We start from the raw sequence: 14,591 nt of genomic DNA on the forward strand, positions 1-14,591 counted from the left end.
CTGTGGGGGCTGTTTATCCTTGCCGCTCTGCTGCGACTGCGTGGGCCCACGCCGGTTGCCGTTGCGTGGCCGGCCCTTCAGCAGCTTGCTGTGCTTCTCAAGCACCGGGATCGTAGGGCTTAGGTCGGCGGCTCACGGTGGTGCGTGCGGATCATATCGCGCAGCTCCGGCAGTTGTGACTTGTCAACTGTCGGCTGTCGCTTCGGCTTGCTGCGTCTGCCAGCCGTACCGGTGCCATCGCCCGACTCACTTAGGAACGCGCTGGCGCTGAACTTTTTGATCGTATCGGCTACCGACGGCAACGTGCTCTTGGCCTTGCGCGTGCCGCTCGCCTTGCTCAGCACATAATCGGCTAGCGACTTTTCGTTCTCTGCCTCATCGTGTAGCGTGCCGTTGGATCCGCCCGACTCGCCGTTTGCTGCTCCATCACTCTGCTCGTCGCTCACTTCATTATCCCCATCATCGTCCTCAGATGTCGTACGCTCCTCGCTCTCCTCTTCCTCCTCATCACATTCCTCCTCATAGCCCTGACGCGACAGCTGTGATGGCTGGAGTGCAGGCCGATCGACCATGAAGCTAACTGACCGTGACGCCGACCGGCTCGTTGGAGCATTGGGGCTCTTTAACGAAGACCGTGGCGAGGACGGTACCGCCGGCTCCTGCGGGTACATTGCCGAATTGAGCTTGGTCTTGATGGCATCAATCTTTGATGATGGCGGTGTCGGCGATGACCTGTGTTGTTGAGGAGATGACGTACGCGAGCCAGATGACGTGGGGCGCGGCCCGGGCGTCGGAGACACTGCTGTGGCCTCTGACTCGGACCTCGAGATCGCACTGATATCTGGATCAACGATCGACCGTGGCAACGGCAGACCTTCCTTTTCTGCTATTTCATCCGGCGACAGAATGCGCTCCAGCACATCATGCCCTGCGTCCATCTCATTGAACTTTCCTGTCACCATTGACACATCTGTGATGCCATTACCTAATGACTGGTGGCTGGGTGCCCGGTCATACTGCGTCAGAACCGGCGTCAGGATTGATTCAGTCGAGGGCACTTTGGCTGGCGTCGGTGACAGCGGTGAGCGTACTGTAGGACTCGATGTGTACCCCCGGTAAATGGGCTCACGTGTCGATGATGTCGGGCTAGTAGGAACAGGCGATGTCGCGCCAATACCACCGCCCATTGCAGACGGAATCGGCGGCTCAATCCTTGGCCGCGGCGGAATTGTGATTTTCTGTCCAGCCATACCAATTTGTGGTGCATTTGCTGGCTGCGTCCGAGGCCTTATGTCTGCTAACGATGATGCAGGCTTGGCTGGTGGCGCTTGGTCCTTGGGCATGAAGCGGGGTGTGCTGTTCGGCTCCTGCTTGGTAAAGCACGGCTCACAGATAGGCAGCCCCTCCAAATCAACCAGCGGTGTCATCAGCATTTTGTTGCATGAGCGGCATCGGATGCACAGCTTGTGCCAGACCTTGTCGCCATACTGCACCCATGGCCGGCCACCTGTTAGCACAATCTTCTGGCACCCAGCGCAGAATCCACGGCTGTAACTCGAATGGTAGCAGTCTGTGCAGTAAATTATACCAGGTTTTGAAGCAAACTGCCGTCGCTCTTCTGCCCGCAGTGCCTTCCCGCACGTCGTACACGGTCCGTGTCTCGCTCATATCGATATGATGGTCTGGCAATGTTGCAGACCGCGATCGCAGTGTGTGGGCAGACGTGTCAACCCCACTGTCTGCACGAGACTCTTGGTTGTCGCGAGACGACATTACTGGCCGCCTGGTGTCGAACGCTGATGATGTCTGGCGTGGCGATGGCATCGACGTGATTGGAGAGGGGAGAATTGGGGTCTTGCAGCTCAGCCCAGGCGACTCGTATAGCGATGTGGCTGTAGGCATCCGGTATTCCCGCTCAACGGTTGCAGGTGCCCGGTTCGCTGCTGCGTGACTTGAGCCATCGTCAGTCCGGAACCCGCTGCTGAGCCGGCGCGTGTTTTGGTCAACCAGCTGTGAATGCGCCATACCTGCTGCCTCGACACCTGCAGCCGCAGCAATAGTCTGCTGCTTAGTTTTGGGCTGCTGCTGTTGTGGCGGCGGCGACGGGCGATATACACTCCCTGTCGCCTCATGTCTACGCTCCATCCCTGTTAAATCTTTGTGTGCATCTTCGTGTGTGTACGGGGCAGGCATGGTCTCGCTACGCATGCGCGCTCCGGGGACCACTGGACTAGGGCCTGCTGCTTGTGGCGACGCTGTGCTAGTAAAATACTGTGACCACCGCGGCTTCATCTGTTTGCTAGGCGACGATGAGGGCGATGCCGACATAGGTGCTGCTGCTGGCATCGATGGACTACTGAGCGACGGCGACTTGTAGTGCGAGTACCGGCTGCTTGCATTCAGCACAGGCGAGATATTGTATGGCTTGTTTCCGTTTAGAGCCGCTGACCGTTGCGCCGCCGCCACCACCTGTACTGGCGAATGCTGTGTATTGTTGGTAGCGTACATTGATGCTGGCCGGGCTGCTGGTGAGTCACGCAGACCACGCGCCCGAGGTACTGGGATGCCATCGCGCCAGTTATCACCACCGCTCGACGCAGCTACGGCTGCCGCCTGAACTGCACGGTGGGCCGTCGGCTTAAGAACCGGCGAAGCATTGGCTACTCAGATTACTGATTGCCACTGGCGACCCCGACTTGGGCGAGCCGGTCTTGCGGTATAGGCCGCCGGGCTCGCCATACATGTGGTTGTTATCGTTTCCATGCGCCGGCGGGTACACTGTCGACAGGGGTCTCGCTGACGGGCTGCTGCCGCTGCCGCCGGGGTTGCCGCTGCCCGGGTGGAAGCGCCGCTCAAGGTATGTGGATGTCCACGGGTCCCTTCGCTCGCCTTGGGCTGCTGCCGCCCCCGTTGTCGATTCTACATGCACAAAGCAGTGTTGATTGTACAGCCCTGTTAGCGACAATGCACTCTAATCCCTAGGCAGCCGAGGCTATTGTGTGTCCCACTCCTTTTCGGAGTTTTTCGCTGCCAGTGTCGGTATACTTACCTACTGGCCTGCCGCCGCAGCGCTTGCAGCGGTCGCTGTACACTATATCTCCACAGCGTTTGCAGTACATTGGGAGAGTGTCCTTTGTGATGTATGTCTAACGGTGCTTCCCCCTCGAAGCCAGAGCAGTAATCAGCAGTTCAGCTTCCCCTCGTCACTATCGAAATGTTTTGTATGCAGATGGTGCCCAGGTATCGAAAAAAAAAAAAAGCTGGGGAGAAATGTACGAGGAAAGCCTGTGTGTATGTGAACGGCAAGTGTCTTACTGCGCAGAGTTCCCGCTCTATAAGACTGGGGACTACTGGTGCTAAGCGTGCGAGATAATGAGTATTGACGAGGCAGTAGGTCTGGTCAATAGCGCTGCGATGACCGTGAAGAAAAAGAAATGAAATAGGCTGCTGCAGCGCTATTCAAGGAGCTAAATTAGAAGAAATTCGAGGCAAAAGAGACGAAGGCTGCTGCTGTGGGATAGTCCAAGGAAACCTGCTAGCAAGCTTTTTTGTATGTGCGTGTATGATGCGAGTGAAAAGTGGTGCCGCCAGGATGTTTTCAACAAAAGCGCTGATTACAAGTGCTGAAAGATGGATACAGAACCAAGCCGTGCGCTCGGTCGACAACAAAAGAAGAGAATAGGACTGGCTACAAAGGGAAAAAGACAAAATTGTCGATGGGAGACAAGAAAGGAGCGAGAGCCAAAGGTTGTCTTCAAAACAGTAGTTGCCCTTGAGTTCCTTGGAAAAATATAGCGAAGAGCACTGAAAAATTGCTAGTTGCAATAGTGCTGGGTAGATGTTCACGATTCTGGCACCGAATCAACCAATCACATCCGCGCTGTGGGGTTTTTGGAATAAACAGAGGCCGAATAGCAGGGTGTCCTGCCTCTGTCCCAGGCAAGGGACTGATCGCTCAAACTCCCGATATAGTGGCTAGCCAACGCACCCGCCCGCATGACAGACGGAGGAGCCTTCTGCAGCATACTCTCCCTCGCATGCTGCGAGCTCTGTTTACTATACTGGGGCAGCTTGTTAGGTGAGCGCCCAGCCGTTGTTTTGCGATACGCGGTGCACAAACTCCTGGTTGCCAATTAAGGTCACTCGGGCAGCACTATTGTGTCGAGTGCCATTCTTGGACCATATCGGCAAATCTGTCCGTCATAGCACTTCCTGTCCAAGGATATCTTTGCAGCCTCCTTTGTTTTATATGGGTGCAGCTAGCCTGAGCTGGTGATATCTGCTTCCATACCGACAGCCCAGAAAAAAAAGTCATACAGCAGGACTATCACACATGCTATCTATTCTTCACATGAGACAATTCACGTCAGACAAGTAAGGCACGTTAATAAAGGCTGTTCAGCTGGCGCCAACATTCCTTTCACAGCCAGTGGTCACTAGGGCAACACGCCGAGTCAGCAGGCTTCCTTCTACCGCTGTTCCACCGCAACACCGAGTATGCGATTTTCGTCTCTTACCTCCCTCACCTCTGCATGCCACTTACTTTTATACACTACTCTTTTCCTGAGCAGCTCCATGAACGTAGAAACAACCCAGCCGTTGCTTGCCCCTGCAATTGCCGCACCCGCGAGCTATGACTCGATACCAACCAATGTTGTCCATCCATCGCTGGACCCCGCACAGGAACCGCACGTACACACACGCTATCAGCCGTAGCACATTCCATTATTCTGTGGCTCATCCTCGACGCTGCAATTGTCATCTACTGCTACAACGACACAACACATGCCGCAATCGGGCGTATCAAGAATATGTCGAAGCACTCAATCCTTTTCAGTTTTGCCGCGATACTACTGCTCATGTCACCTACATATCTGACTGCTCTCCGACAATACCGTTTCGCCACGGTACATCAGATTCGAAAAGAATATACACGCTCACAAGGTCGCCGCGTATACACTTGTTAGGCTGGACAGCCATCCACACAAGTAAGTGCTACAACGACATTCTATCTGGCATGCATGGAACAACTCTGTCGCTGCCCTTCAATGAATCTGATTGTGGCTAACCATTGACCTGCCTCACCGTGCCTACTGCTTGTGTAGTAATGCACTATCAGGATTATATCCGCACCAGGCGGCCGAGGATGGAGAATGGGGAGCACGTTGACGGCACGCCTCTGCTGTATAGTCTGTTTATCAAGCAGTCGGGGTGGACAGGACATTTGATGCTGGCGAGCATAGTCGCAATGTGCTCAACTGCCTACCAGCAAATTCGCAGCAGGCTCTTCGAGCTTTTCTACTACACGCACCAGCTCTTTTTATTATGCGTGGCTTTATTATTTATTCACGACGAAAACGTTTTGGTTCGCTGGTACATAAGTGTTCCGTTAGTGGTGTACTTTACGGACCGCATCTACCGATGCATCCGTGTACGTCTCAACAGAGCACAGCTGCAGGAAATCACTCAGCTTCCAGCTGGCGTCATGAAACTTCGGCTGACCAAGGGCAGGGTCAAATCGCAGCCTGGCCAATATCTCAGGGTATGCTGTCCAGCAGCCTCAATGCTGCAGTGGCACCCAGTGACGATCACAAGTTCTCCCGAAGACAACCACCTTACTCTACATCTACGCGTAGAAGGAAGTTGGACCCGCAACCTCTCTCATCTTTTCGGATGTGACTTTGGAAAGGATCCACGGTTATCTACGGCTGCACAAACATTAAGACACCTGTCCAATGGCAGCAGCCACCAACTAGAATACCAGGAGAAACAACATACTGCTAGAGGATTTTGCCGTCAGCAGCTCATTGCCGCTTGTTCTTGTTGACGGTCCATACTACTCTCCATTCCAGCAGGCGCTGAAATACGAGGCTACTGTCATGATTGCTGCTGGAATAGGCATCACACCTGCAGTGTCTGTATTGCGTACTATGTGTTGGCGATACAAACAAGACAACCAAATCTTTCTTACCCAAGGTCCACTATATACTGGGTTTTTCGCGATAGCAAGTGCTCTCCAGTGGTTCCCCAGCCTATTTAAGACACTAGGGCAAGATCTTTGGCATGTAGTTGATATTCATCTGTACTATACTGGTGGCGACCCTATCTGCCATGTTCCGAGCGCTTCATCATTTAACCTTGGCCGGCCGTCATTCAGATGTGTGTTTGAACAGATCGCATCAACATACCACAACTGTAGTATTGGTGTATTTTTTTGCGGCCCAGCCTCTATAGCAAACATAGCAGAGAGTGAGGCTGAGAAATGGGAAAGCATAGAGTTTTACAGCGAATCTTTTAGTTAAATGCACCTTATTTTATGATATGTGCTTGCTTGGTATAATTATTGTTGGACACTATCGATGACTACAGTTATCTAAATCGCAAGTCACTGTGAGAAAATCCTGACAGCACCAACTATGTGACATTGAGTTTCTCGAAAGAAATTTTCTTTTTCTTTCTTCTTTATCGGTTTAGCGCTTAGTATTTTCTCATTTCTTATTTATAAACTTTGGTATAACGCCAGTTTACTTTAATTATATACAACACCGGTTTAGTGGTAGCGGCGATATTCGTTGTATATCGATACCATTGTTCACATCAAGAAAAAGTTAACTGCATAGTATTGAATGGTCCAAATCTGACTATTGAGCCCTGAAAAAGGATAATAAAATCAGCAACCAGCAGGGACAGAGTAGTCCTCAACATGGGTTCCGAGGCTGACACCCGAAGCCTTGGGGCCAACACCGCGCTTGGCAAAGCCCTTCCAGATGGCACACTTGTTCTTGCCACCAGTCAGGTTCTGCTCAGCCTGGAGAATGGCATCACGAGCGTTAATGAATGTCGGCCTGCACGGCTGCAACTTCATTCCATCAAGGATAATCTGGAGTGCAATCGAGTTACCCTTGGTCAGATCGTGCGAGAACAGGTCTGCCGCCATACCGTTGGCGTCAATGAGGTTCCAGATCACCTCATACAAGGATCTCAGCCCACACCTCACCAATGGCGTGCACTTCCCTGTAGGTCGACTTGTTGAGGTATGCGTATGTAGACGGGTTGGTGCTAGTCGATGTGGAGTACGGATAGTTGCGAATGCCCTTGACCGTACGAGTACTGGCCGAGAAGGAGGTTGCGTGAGCGGGTATCTCCAGACTTGAGACGCATCAGGTTAGGCAATCAGCTGTCACTCCATCCTTCACCCATACCTCCAGGTTCGCCACTGCCCAGGCAGTTAGAGTTAGATGGGCCACCAGGTCAGACGGTTAGAGATACCGTGAGTGAACTCGTGAGCAACGATGTCCTGCTCGAGATCGCCATCGCGGTTCGGGTTGGTTTGAGTCCAGGTGTACATGCGCATGACACCGTTCTGGCCGTCGGGGGAGTGGCAAAGTTGGCATTGTTGGTGCCAGATCCATCCTGAGCATAGGCAACGACATAGTCGCCGCCAACACCACTGCCGCTGTAGTTCACATCCTGGAAGTTACCAGCAGCCTCAGTGAATCCGTAAAGGAACGACAGGTCATGCATGGTGTTGACAGTGTAGAACAGCTGTGTAATAGCAGAGTCAATGTAGGACGAAGGAGCCTTGGTCAGGTCCAGTGGGAAGTTGAAGGCACCGTTGGAAGAGTTCGGACGGTAGTTGTTTTTCCACGTGCTACCGCCAGTAGGGTTGTTCTGTGCCCATACATTGTTGCCGGTGGTAGTAGTGCCAGTAACCCAGCCCTTAGGGCTAGCATTGGTGTTGGCTGGGCTCGACACGATTGAGCGGCTGCCTTCCAGAGGATCGTTTACATTGCGCGGGTAGACGTTGTACGACTCGGCGTGCGATACCCAGTCGTTGATAGCCTCAATGCTGCCGGTGTCCTGGTTGATGTGGGCACTCCACCAATGGCTATCCTGCTTCAGGGTGATCTCCCAGACATGCGCCAGAGATCCATCAGCCTTCTGGATCAGTGCCTTCTTGCCGGTGGCCGAGCCGTCGACAGCAGACTTCTGAGGCACATTGGAAATAGTGAACTGCGGGTCACCACCAACAAGGCTTCCCGGTCGACGCAACGGTGATCTTGCTCAGGTCGCTGTCAGACACAGCGGTCTTGACGTAGTCGTTCAGCGACTTGAATGCATTCTTCAGCGAGGCATCGTCGCTAGCACGCTGCAACAAGAGAGCCGTTAGGAGCGCTTGACCTTGCTCAGAGCATCAGCCGAGGCGAATGACTGGCTGGACGAGATGATGCGGCCCTTGGAGTCAACGTTGACATTGGCAAGACCGTTGGCGACATCAACACCGCCGACTGGTCTGGCGGACATAGACGTGAGTGATACCTGAGCGAGCATCGGTGTAGGCATCGGTGACCTTGATGCTCTGAGCTGGGATGTTGTGGTTCTTGGCCAGATACGCAACAGCGATATCGGCCTTAGACTTGACGGCAGAGTCCTTCTTTGTGTTTCCGACGAAGGATGCAGCCTGAGTAGAGGAATCAGCAGTGACGGAGACCAGGCTTGTCATAGACCTTGAACTGGCCGCTGCTCTGCAACACCGGGCTGAAGGTAACAACATCCTGATGGTAGTCTGGTGCGGCACTAACAGTAGCAAGAGTGGCGGCAAGGAGGCCGACAATAGACGAGAGCTTGACCATTATTGGTATTATTAGGAATTCGAGGATTTGGATGAGTAGCTAATATCTTTGCTGAGTGGTGCATGAATCCAGGACACCCCGTTCATATCCCCTTTTATACCTTTCGCATGCCCTGCCATCAATAATTTATGTACTCTAGAATTGGATCTTTAGCTGGATTCATGTCGGCCGTGTGCATGTAGTGGGGTTCACATCCGCTTTCGGCCGGCCAGTTGCAGACACTGCAGTACCCACGCCATTGCATGCTTTTGCTCTAGCGTTCCACTCAGGTCCACAGATGTTCACGCATATACAGTGAGTTTTGCTCACCTCCTATCGTACGAAGGTCGGTTGAACACCAGTAAAACCTTGCTTGATAGTTGCAAGCAGGTTGTAGACAGCAGTCAATCCAGCATTCGCCAAACTTGAAGGCGTGCCTGGGAACTGTACTGCCTGGCTTTTCCCAAGCTTCTTTTGGAACTTTCGTTTGGTTTGCAGCTGAAGCACCATGTGATGGCAGCCCAAAAAGATGAGCTTTATCGAGGAGGAAGGAATCACGACTGGTCCCTACCAGCTGAGAATAAGTTTATATTGCGGTTCGGTGGTTCATCGTGATGTGTCCCTCTCAAAACCTGATGGCAAACTAGATCCCTGTACATTCTTTTCTGGCCAGATTTGCACTATATTTGTTGCTTGTCATGGGCCCATTTGCAATACATGTCCGCACTCTATGGCATCTTCCCTCCAATGCAGTCTCTGCATCACATGGATAGCTTTAGATTGACCAGGTCATTCTCTAATCCCGAGCCGAGCCAGTCTACTCAGTCTTTCTCACGGAGAGACTGAAAAGAATTTTCCTGTGTGCCGGCAGAGTTTCAGTAGATAGCAGTGCGTGTAGGCGTTTACACCATGTGCAGTGGCCAAGTATATCTCATCTCTTAATTCTCTGCTAACCTCCTATAGCTTGGAAAGCATGCTGCATTGTGCCTCCCCAACCTCAGCAAGCTTATTCGCAGGCGATGTCGCAATTAGTATCGCTCATCTTTCCCCACGCCCACCCCTCTTTCTGGCAGTACATATGCATGCACGTCATGTCCGTGAATACCTAAGGCGCAATTCGGCTGCGATGCTTTATCCCTCTCCTGGAACCTTCTCTGGAGAACCCAGCCTTCCTGATTTTCCTGTCCTAGATATGCGCTCCTCGTGGGAATCGATATAGAATTTTTATCCTACTCGGCGGAAGCTCACACTCGCTTTAGAGAATGAATCAAAAAAGGGACCATTCCATATGCCGGTTGTAAATCAAGCTTGCATGGTGTTGTTTAAATCCTCAAGGTAAAAATAAACTTGCTCGACTGAGAGCGAGCATCAGGACTCACCCATGTGAAACGCTGTCCTGTTTAATTCATGTCTCGAACATCACCTGCTATGTGCGGTTTTGCAACCGTTTCGAGGAGAATGAGCGTGGGGACGCGCATCAGGTTTGGTGCATATATAGCCAAAACTGGTTTCTGGCGGAATGCCGCTTAAATGCCGCTCATTTGTCTCCGTCACTCCTGCGCGATGGCTGACTGTCTCAATTAGTTGAACAAATCGGCTATCCATGATTTGCTCTGGTGATCAGGATCTATCAGATATCTTCCGACGATCGGACATGTCGGGTTTTCCGGAATGTCTTTTTCCGAGACTGCTCAAAAACAGATAACGGGTTAGGCCGAGCGCAGTTGGAATATTCGACTTGCGCGGGGCAATCGCAAAAGGGAGCTTTTGGGCCGGTGGCGAGAAAGTACGGATAGTCCGGCTGCCTGTTGGTGCGGCAGCTTTGACGAATGGCTCGGTCATTCCGCCAGAATGCACCTTTTGTGCGTGGTGAGTAGAGGGCATGCCAAGTAATGCGCCTGAGCGTTCATCAGATATGCCTTCCACGTAGAAGTGGTCACGTTTGCCCTTGGAAATTGAAAAGTACGGCACCCTCCCTGAATTAAATGGCCAAAAATCAACCTGTTCTTTTCAGTTCCTCCATTGACTTTTCCTATTTGCCACCTCCTTCGTTCAGCGTCGGTTTATTGCTCATTGGAGACACTTGGCCCACGGATTGGTGGTTTTCTTTACCGGACAACTTGTTTTGCAGTTAGGCTAGAACGGCAGTGCTCCATTTCTTGACCTCCTTTCAGATTTATTCCTCACCCTCTGTTTCTGTTGCTGTTTATTGCCTATCACGAAACCACTAGTGTGTGTGCTCAGCAGTATACCCACATGACTTCGACAATCATGCATCCACCGCTCAGCTGGCAGCAGCCACCCCAGCAGCCACTACTTGCCTCTGCACGTTCCTCGGCCAGCAGCTACAATTCGGTGTCTGTGTCCTCGACAGCAGTGAGTTCGAGTGACAGTACCGATAGAGCTGGCCCAGATAAGCGTCAGGCCAAAAGCCGACCGGACCTTGTCATTCGTCGGGGCATCTTTCTAGGTACTCTGGGCTTTACCGCATATGCTCATTGTCCTGCGCTTTGGTGTCTTTGGCAGAAAATCGCTATTTAAGCGTGCTAACGATGTCCTGGTAAACGCGATCCTTTTTGACGTTGCAGCTATCCTCGTTCTCATGTCGCCCACCTTTATCGGCCTCATGCAAAAGACGTTCTTGCCCAGATACATCTCATTTGAGAGGAATGTTGCCGCACATACGACAGCGGCGGAGTACTTACTCATATGGTCACTCATCCATATGGGCCTTTACTATAAGCATTACATCGACCAGTCGTATCCACAGGTGAAAAATGGCAGAACGGTACCTGGGAAATCGCTATCACACAATCTTTTTTACAAGGCGACCGGATGGACTGGCCATTTTTTGCTGATGTTCTACATTGTTATCATCATATCAGCAATCGGCTCTATCCGCAGACGGGTCTACGAGCGCTTCTACTGGCTGCACCACCTCTTTGTTTTTTACATCCTCTTTCTGTTTATACACCACAGGAACAAGGAGGCGTACAAGTACCTCTACGGGCCAATGGCACTATACTGCCACAGATCGTGCCTATCGTGGCATGCGCAGCGCTTTCGGACGGTCGCCCATTCAGTGCGTTGTGCAGCACCCATCAGGCGTCGTCGAGCTGAAGCTTGCAAAGATGATAACTGGAATTCGCCCAGGCCAATATGTCAAGGTGTGCTGCCCGTCAATCTCCCCTTACCAGTGGCATCCAATAACCATATCGGGCGCTTCAGGCGATGGCTCTCTAACGCTTCATTTCCGGGTAGAGGGTAGCTGGACTCGTCGGTTGGCGGAGCGCGTTAATTGTGATTTTGGCAAAGATCCCCGCAAATCAACAGCACAGAAGACCTTTGTGGTGGGTAGCGCTGACGCTCTATGTGAGTCTGGAACTGCTGGTGCCGCAGCTGTAGGTGGCCTACGCATCGTCGACCTGCCTCAAATATTCGTTGATGGACCCTACTCTGCATCTTCACAAAACTTCCGCCTACACAATGTCAACATCCTTATTGCGGCAGGCATTGGCGTTACACCGGCAGCATCTGTTATCGCCAGCTTGAAGTCAGAAGTCGGTCACGGAAAGGGCAGCACAAGAGCAAAGAAGGTGTACCTGTTTTGGGCGTTCCGTGACATTGGTGCGATAGAGTGGTTCAAGGATCTGTTTGTATCACTGGAGGACGATGGTCTTAGTTCCACTTATTTGCGTGTGTATGTACTATACGGGCAAGGAACTCCACGGGCTCTCAGCGCTACCAGCAGAAGATAGGGATGTATTTGGCGACAAACACGTTCACACCGCATCCTGGTCTACGCGTCTACCTCGGCCGCCCAGATATCAACACCATATTCCAGTATGTCGGCAAATCGCACCCTGACGAAAACGTAGGTGTATTTATGTGTGGTCCAAAGCTCATGATTCGGGACACACAGAAGTTGGCTGTAAAGTGGGATAAAATTTTGCACGAAGCTTGCAATACTCAGCTAGATTTCCATGCTGAGTCCTTCTTTTAGATTGTAATTTTCCTTTTCATAGAATTCAAATACATTGCGAATTTGCACATGAATGATACGTTCAAAGACCTAGCAACCACTGGGAACAGTGTAGTCCTCGGTGTGCGACCACCAGTCGCTGGAGGCGTTGACACCGAGACCGCGCTTGGCGAAGCCCTTCCAGATGGCACACTTGTTCTTGCCGCCAGTCAGGTTCTGCTCAGCCTGGATGATGGCATCACGGGCATCAATGAAAGTTGGGTTGCACGGCTGCAGTTTCATTCCGTCAAGGATAATCTGGAGTGCAATCGAGTTACCCTTGGTCAGATCGTGCGAGAACAGGTCTGCCGCCATACCGTTGGCGTCAATGAGGTTCCAGATCACCTCATACAGGATCTCAGCCCACACCTCACCAATGGCATGCACCTCCTGGTAGTTAGGGTCATCAAGATATCCGTACGTCGAAGGGTTGGTGCTAGTCGATGTGGAGTATGGATAGTTGCGAATTCCCTGACCGTACACGTACTGACCGAGAAGGAGGTCACGTGAGCGGGTATTTCCAGACTTGAGACGCATCAGGTTAGCAACAGTGTCACTCCATCCTTCACCCATGCCTCCTGCCTCGCCATCATTGAGGCAGTTGGTGTTAGACGGGCCACCAGTCAGACGGTTAGAGATACCGTGAGTGAACTCGTGAGCAACAATGTCCTGCTCGAGATCACCATCGCGGTTCGGGTTGGTTTGAGTCCAGGTGTACATGCGCATGACACCGTTCTGGCCGTCAGGGAGGAGTGGCAAAGTTGGCATTGTTGGTGCCAGATCCATCCTGAGCATAGGCAACGACATAGTCGCCGCCAACACCACTGCCGCTGTAGTTCACATCCTGGAAGTTACCAGCAGCCTCAGTGAATCCGTAGAGGAACGACAGGTCATGCATGGTGTTGACAGTGTAGAACAGCTGCGTAATAGCAGAGTCAATGTAGGACGAAGGAGCCTTGGTCAGGTCCAGCGGGAAGTTGAAGGCGCCGTTGCTCGAGGTTAGGACGGTGGTTGTTTTTCCACGTGCTACCGCCAGTAGGGTTGTTCTGTGCCCATACATTGTTGCCAGTGGTAGTAGTGCCAGTAACCCAGCCCTTAGGGCTAGCATTGGTGTTGGCTGGGCTCGACACGATTGAGCGGCTGCCTTCCAGAGGATCGTTTACATTGCGCGGGTAGACGTTGTACGACTCGGCGTGCGATACCCAGTCGTTGATAGCCTCAATGCTGCCAGGTGTCCTGGTTGATGTGGGCGCTCCACCAATGGCTATCCTGCTTCAGGGTGATCTCCCAGACATGTCGCCAGGGATCCCATCAGCCTTCTGGATCAGTGCCTTCTTTGCGGTGGCCGAGCCGTCGACAGCAGACTTCTGAGGCACATTGGAAATAGTGAACTGCGGGTCACCGCCAACAAGGACTCGCGGTCGACGCAACGGTGATCTTGCTCAGGTCGCTGTCAGACACAGCGGTCTTGACGTAGTCGTTCAGAGACTTGAATGCATTCTTCAGCGAGGCATCGTCGCTAGCACGCTGCAACAAGAGAGCCGTTGGAGCGCTTGACCTTGCTCAGAGCGTCAGCCGAGGCGAACGACTGGCTGGACGAGATGATGCGGCCCTTGGAGTCAACGTTGACATTGGCAAGACCGTTGGCGACATCAACACCGCCACTGGTCTGGCGGACATAGACGTGAGTGATACCCTGAGCGAGCATCGGTGTAGGCATCGGTGACCTTGATGCTCTGAGCTGGGATGTTGTGGTTCTTGGCCAGATACGCAACAGCGATATCGGCCTTAGACTTGACGGCAGAGTCCTTCTTTGTGTTTCCGACGAAGGACGCAGTCCTGAGTAGAGGAATCAGCAGTGACGGAGACAGGCTTGTCATAGACCTTGAACTGGCCTCTGTTCTTCAGCACCGGGCTGAAGGTAACGACATCCTGATGGCTGTGCTGAGCTGCACTGG

The 14,591-nt window shown here is 52.3% G+C and overlaps 4 protein-coding genes across 4 annotated transcripts; 2 read left to right on the forward strand and 2 right to left on the reverse strand.

Moving 5' to 3' along the window:
• Positions 1-119: 119 nt before the first annotated feature.
• On the reverse strand, positions 120-3,119 carry DL89DRAFT_258115 (uncharacterized protein; the record flags this gene model as incomplete). The annotated part of the gene is made up of 4 exons (XM_040885580.1): positions 120-1,548; positions 1,589-2,618; positions 2,674-2,919; positions 3,050-3,119. 4 exons carry the CDS (start codon positions 3,117-3,119, stop codon positions 120-122), a joined length of 2,775 nt encoding a protein of 924 aa, XP_040742758.1.
• A 1,404-nt stretch (positions 3,120-4,523) lies between these two features.
• DL89DRAFT_268064 (uncharacterized protein) lies at positions 4,524-6,308 on the forward strand. The gene is given in 5 exon segments (XM_040887779.1): positions 4,524-4,656; positions 4,809-4,907; positions 4,927-4,962; positions 5,120-5,730; positions 5,768-6,308. The coding sequence occupies 5 exon segments, from the start codon at positions 4,576-4,578 to the stop codon at positions 6,300-6,302; spliced, it is 1,362 nt and encodes a 453-aa protein (XP_040742759.1). The 5' UTR covers positions 4,524-4,575; the 3' UTR covers positions 6,303-6,308.
• A 4,318-nt stretch (positions 6,309-10,626) lies between these two features.
• Positions 10,627-12,557, forward strand: DL89DRAFT_284378 (uncharacterized protein; the record flags this gene model as incomplete). The annotated part of the gene is made up of 5 exons (XM_040889781.1): positions 10,627-10,988; positions 11,083-11,382; positions 11,498-12,312; positions 12,333-12,455; positions 12,491-12,557. The coding sequence occupies exons 1-5, from the start codon at positions 10,869-10,871 to the stop codon at positions 12,555-12,557; spliced, it is 1,425 nt and encodes a 474-aa protein (XP_040742760.1). The 5' UTR covers positions 10,627-10,868.
• Positions 12,558-12,630: 73 nt separating this feature from the next.
• Positions 12,631-14,513, reverse strand: DL89DRAFT_284379 (uncharacterized protein; the record flags this gene model as incomplete). Its single annotated transcript, XM_040889782.1, has 6 exons — positions 12,631-13,463; positions 13,489-13,552; positions 13,581-13,869; positions 14,036-14,160; positions 14,192-14,297; positions 14,329-14,513. 6 exons carry the CDS (start codon positions 14,511-14,513, stop codon positions 12,685-12,687), a joined length of 1,548 nt encoding a protein of 515 aa, XP_040742761.1. The 3' UTR covers positions 12,631-12,684.
• Positions 14,514-14,591: the final 78 nt, after the last annotated feature.

This window comes from Linderina pennispora, assembly GCF_002104995.1.
Source record: "Linderina pennispora strain ATCC 12442 chromosome Unknown DL89scaffold_8, whole genome shotgun sequence".
NCBI classification, from domain to species: Eukaryota; Fungi; Kickxellomycota; class Kickxellomycetes; order Kickxellales; family Kickxellaceae; genus Linderina; species Linderina pennispora.

Excerpts from the sequence above, each read along its gene's own strand:
- DL89DRAFT_268064 (XM_040887779.1), top strand. The coding sequence starts at position 4,576 with ATGAACGTAGAAACAACCCAGCCGTTGCTTGCCCCTGCAATTGCCGCA. Across the intron at positions 4,657-4,808 it reads ACTCGATACCAACCAATGTT|AATATGTCGAAGCACTCAAT; the intron begins GTCCATCCATCG and ends GGGCGTATCAAG. Across the intron at positions 5,731-5,767 it reads GCACAAACATTAAGACACCT|AAACAACATACTGCTAGAGG; the intron begins GTCCAATGGCAG and ends GAATACCAGGAG.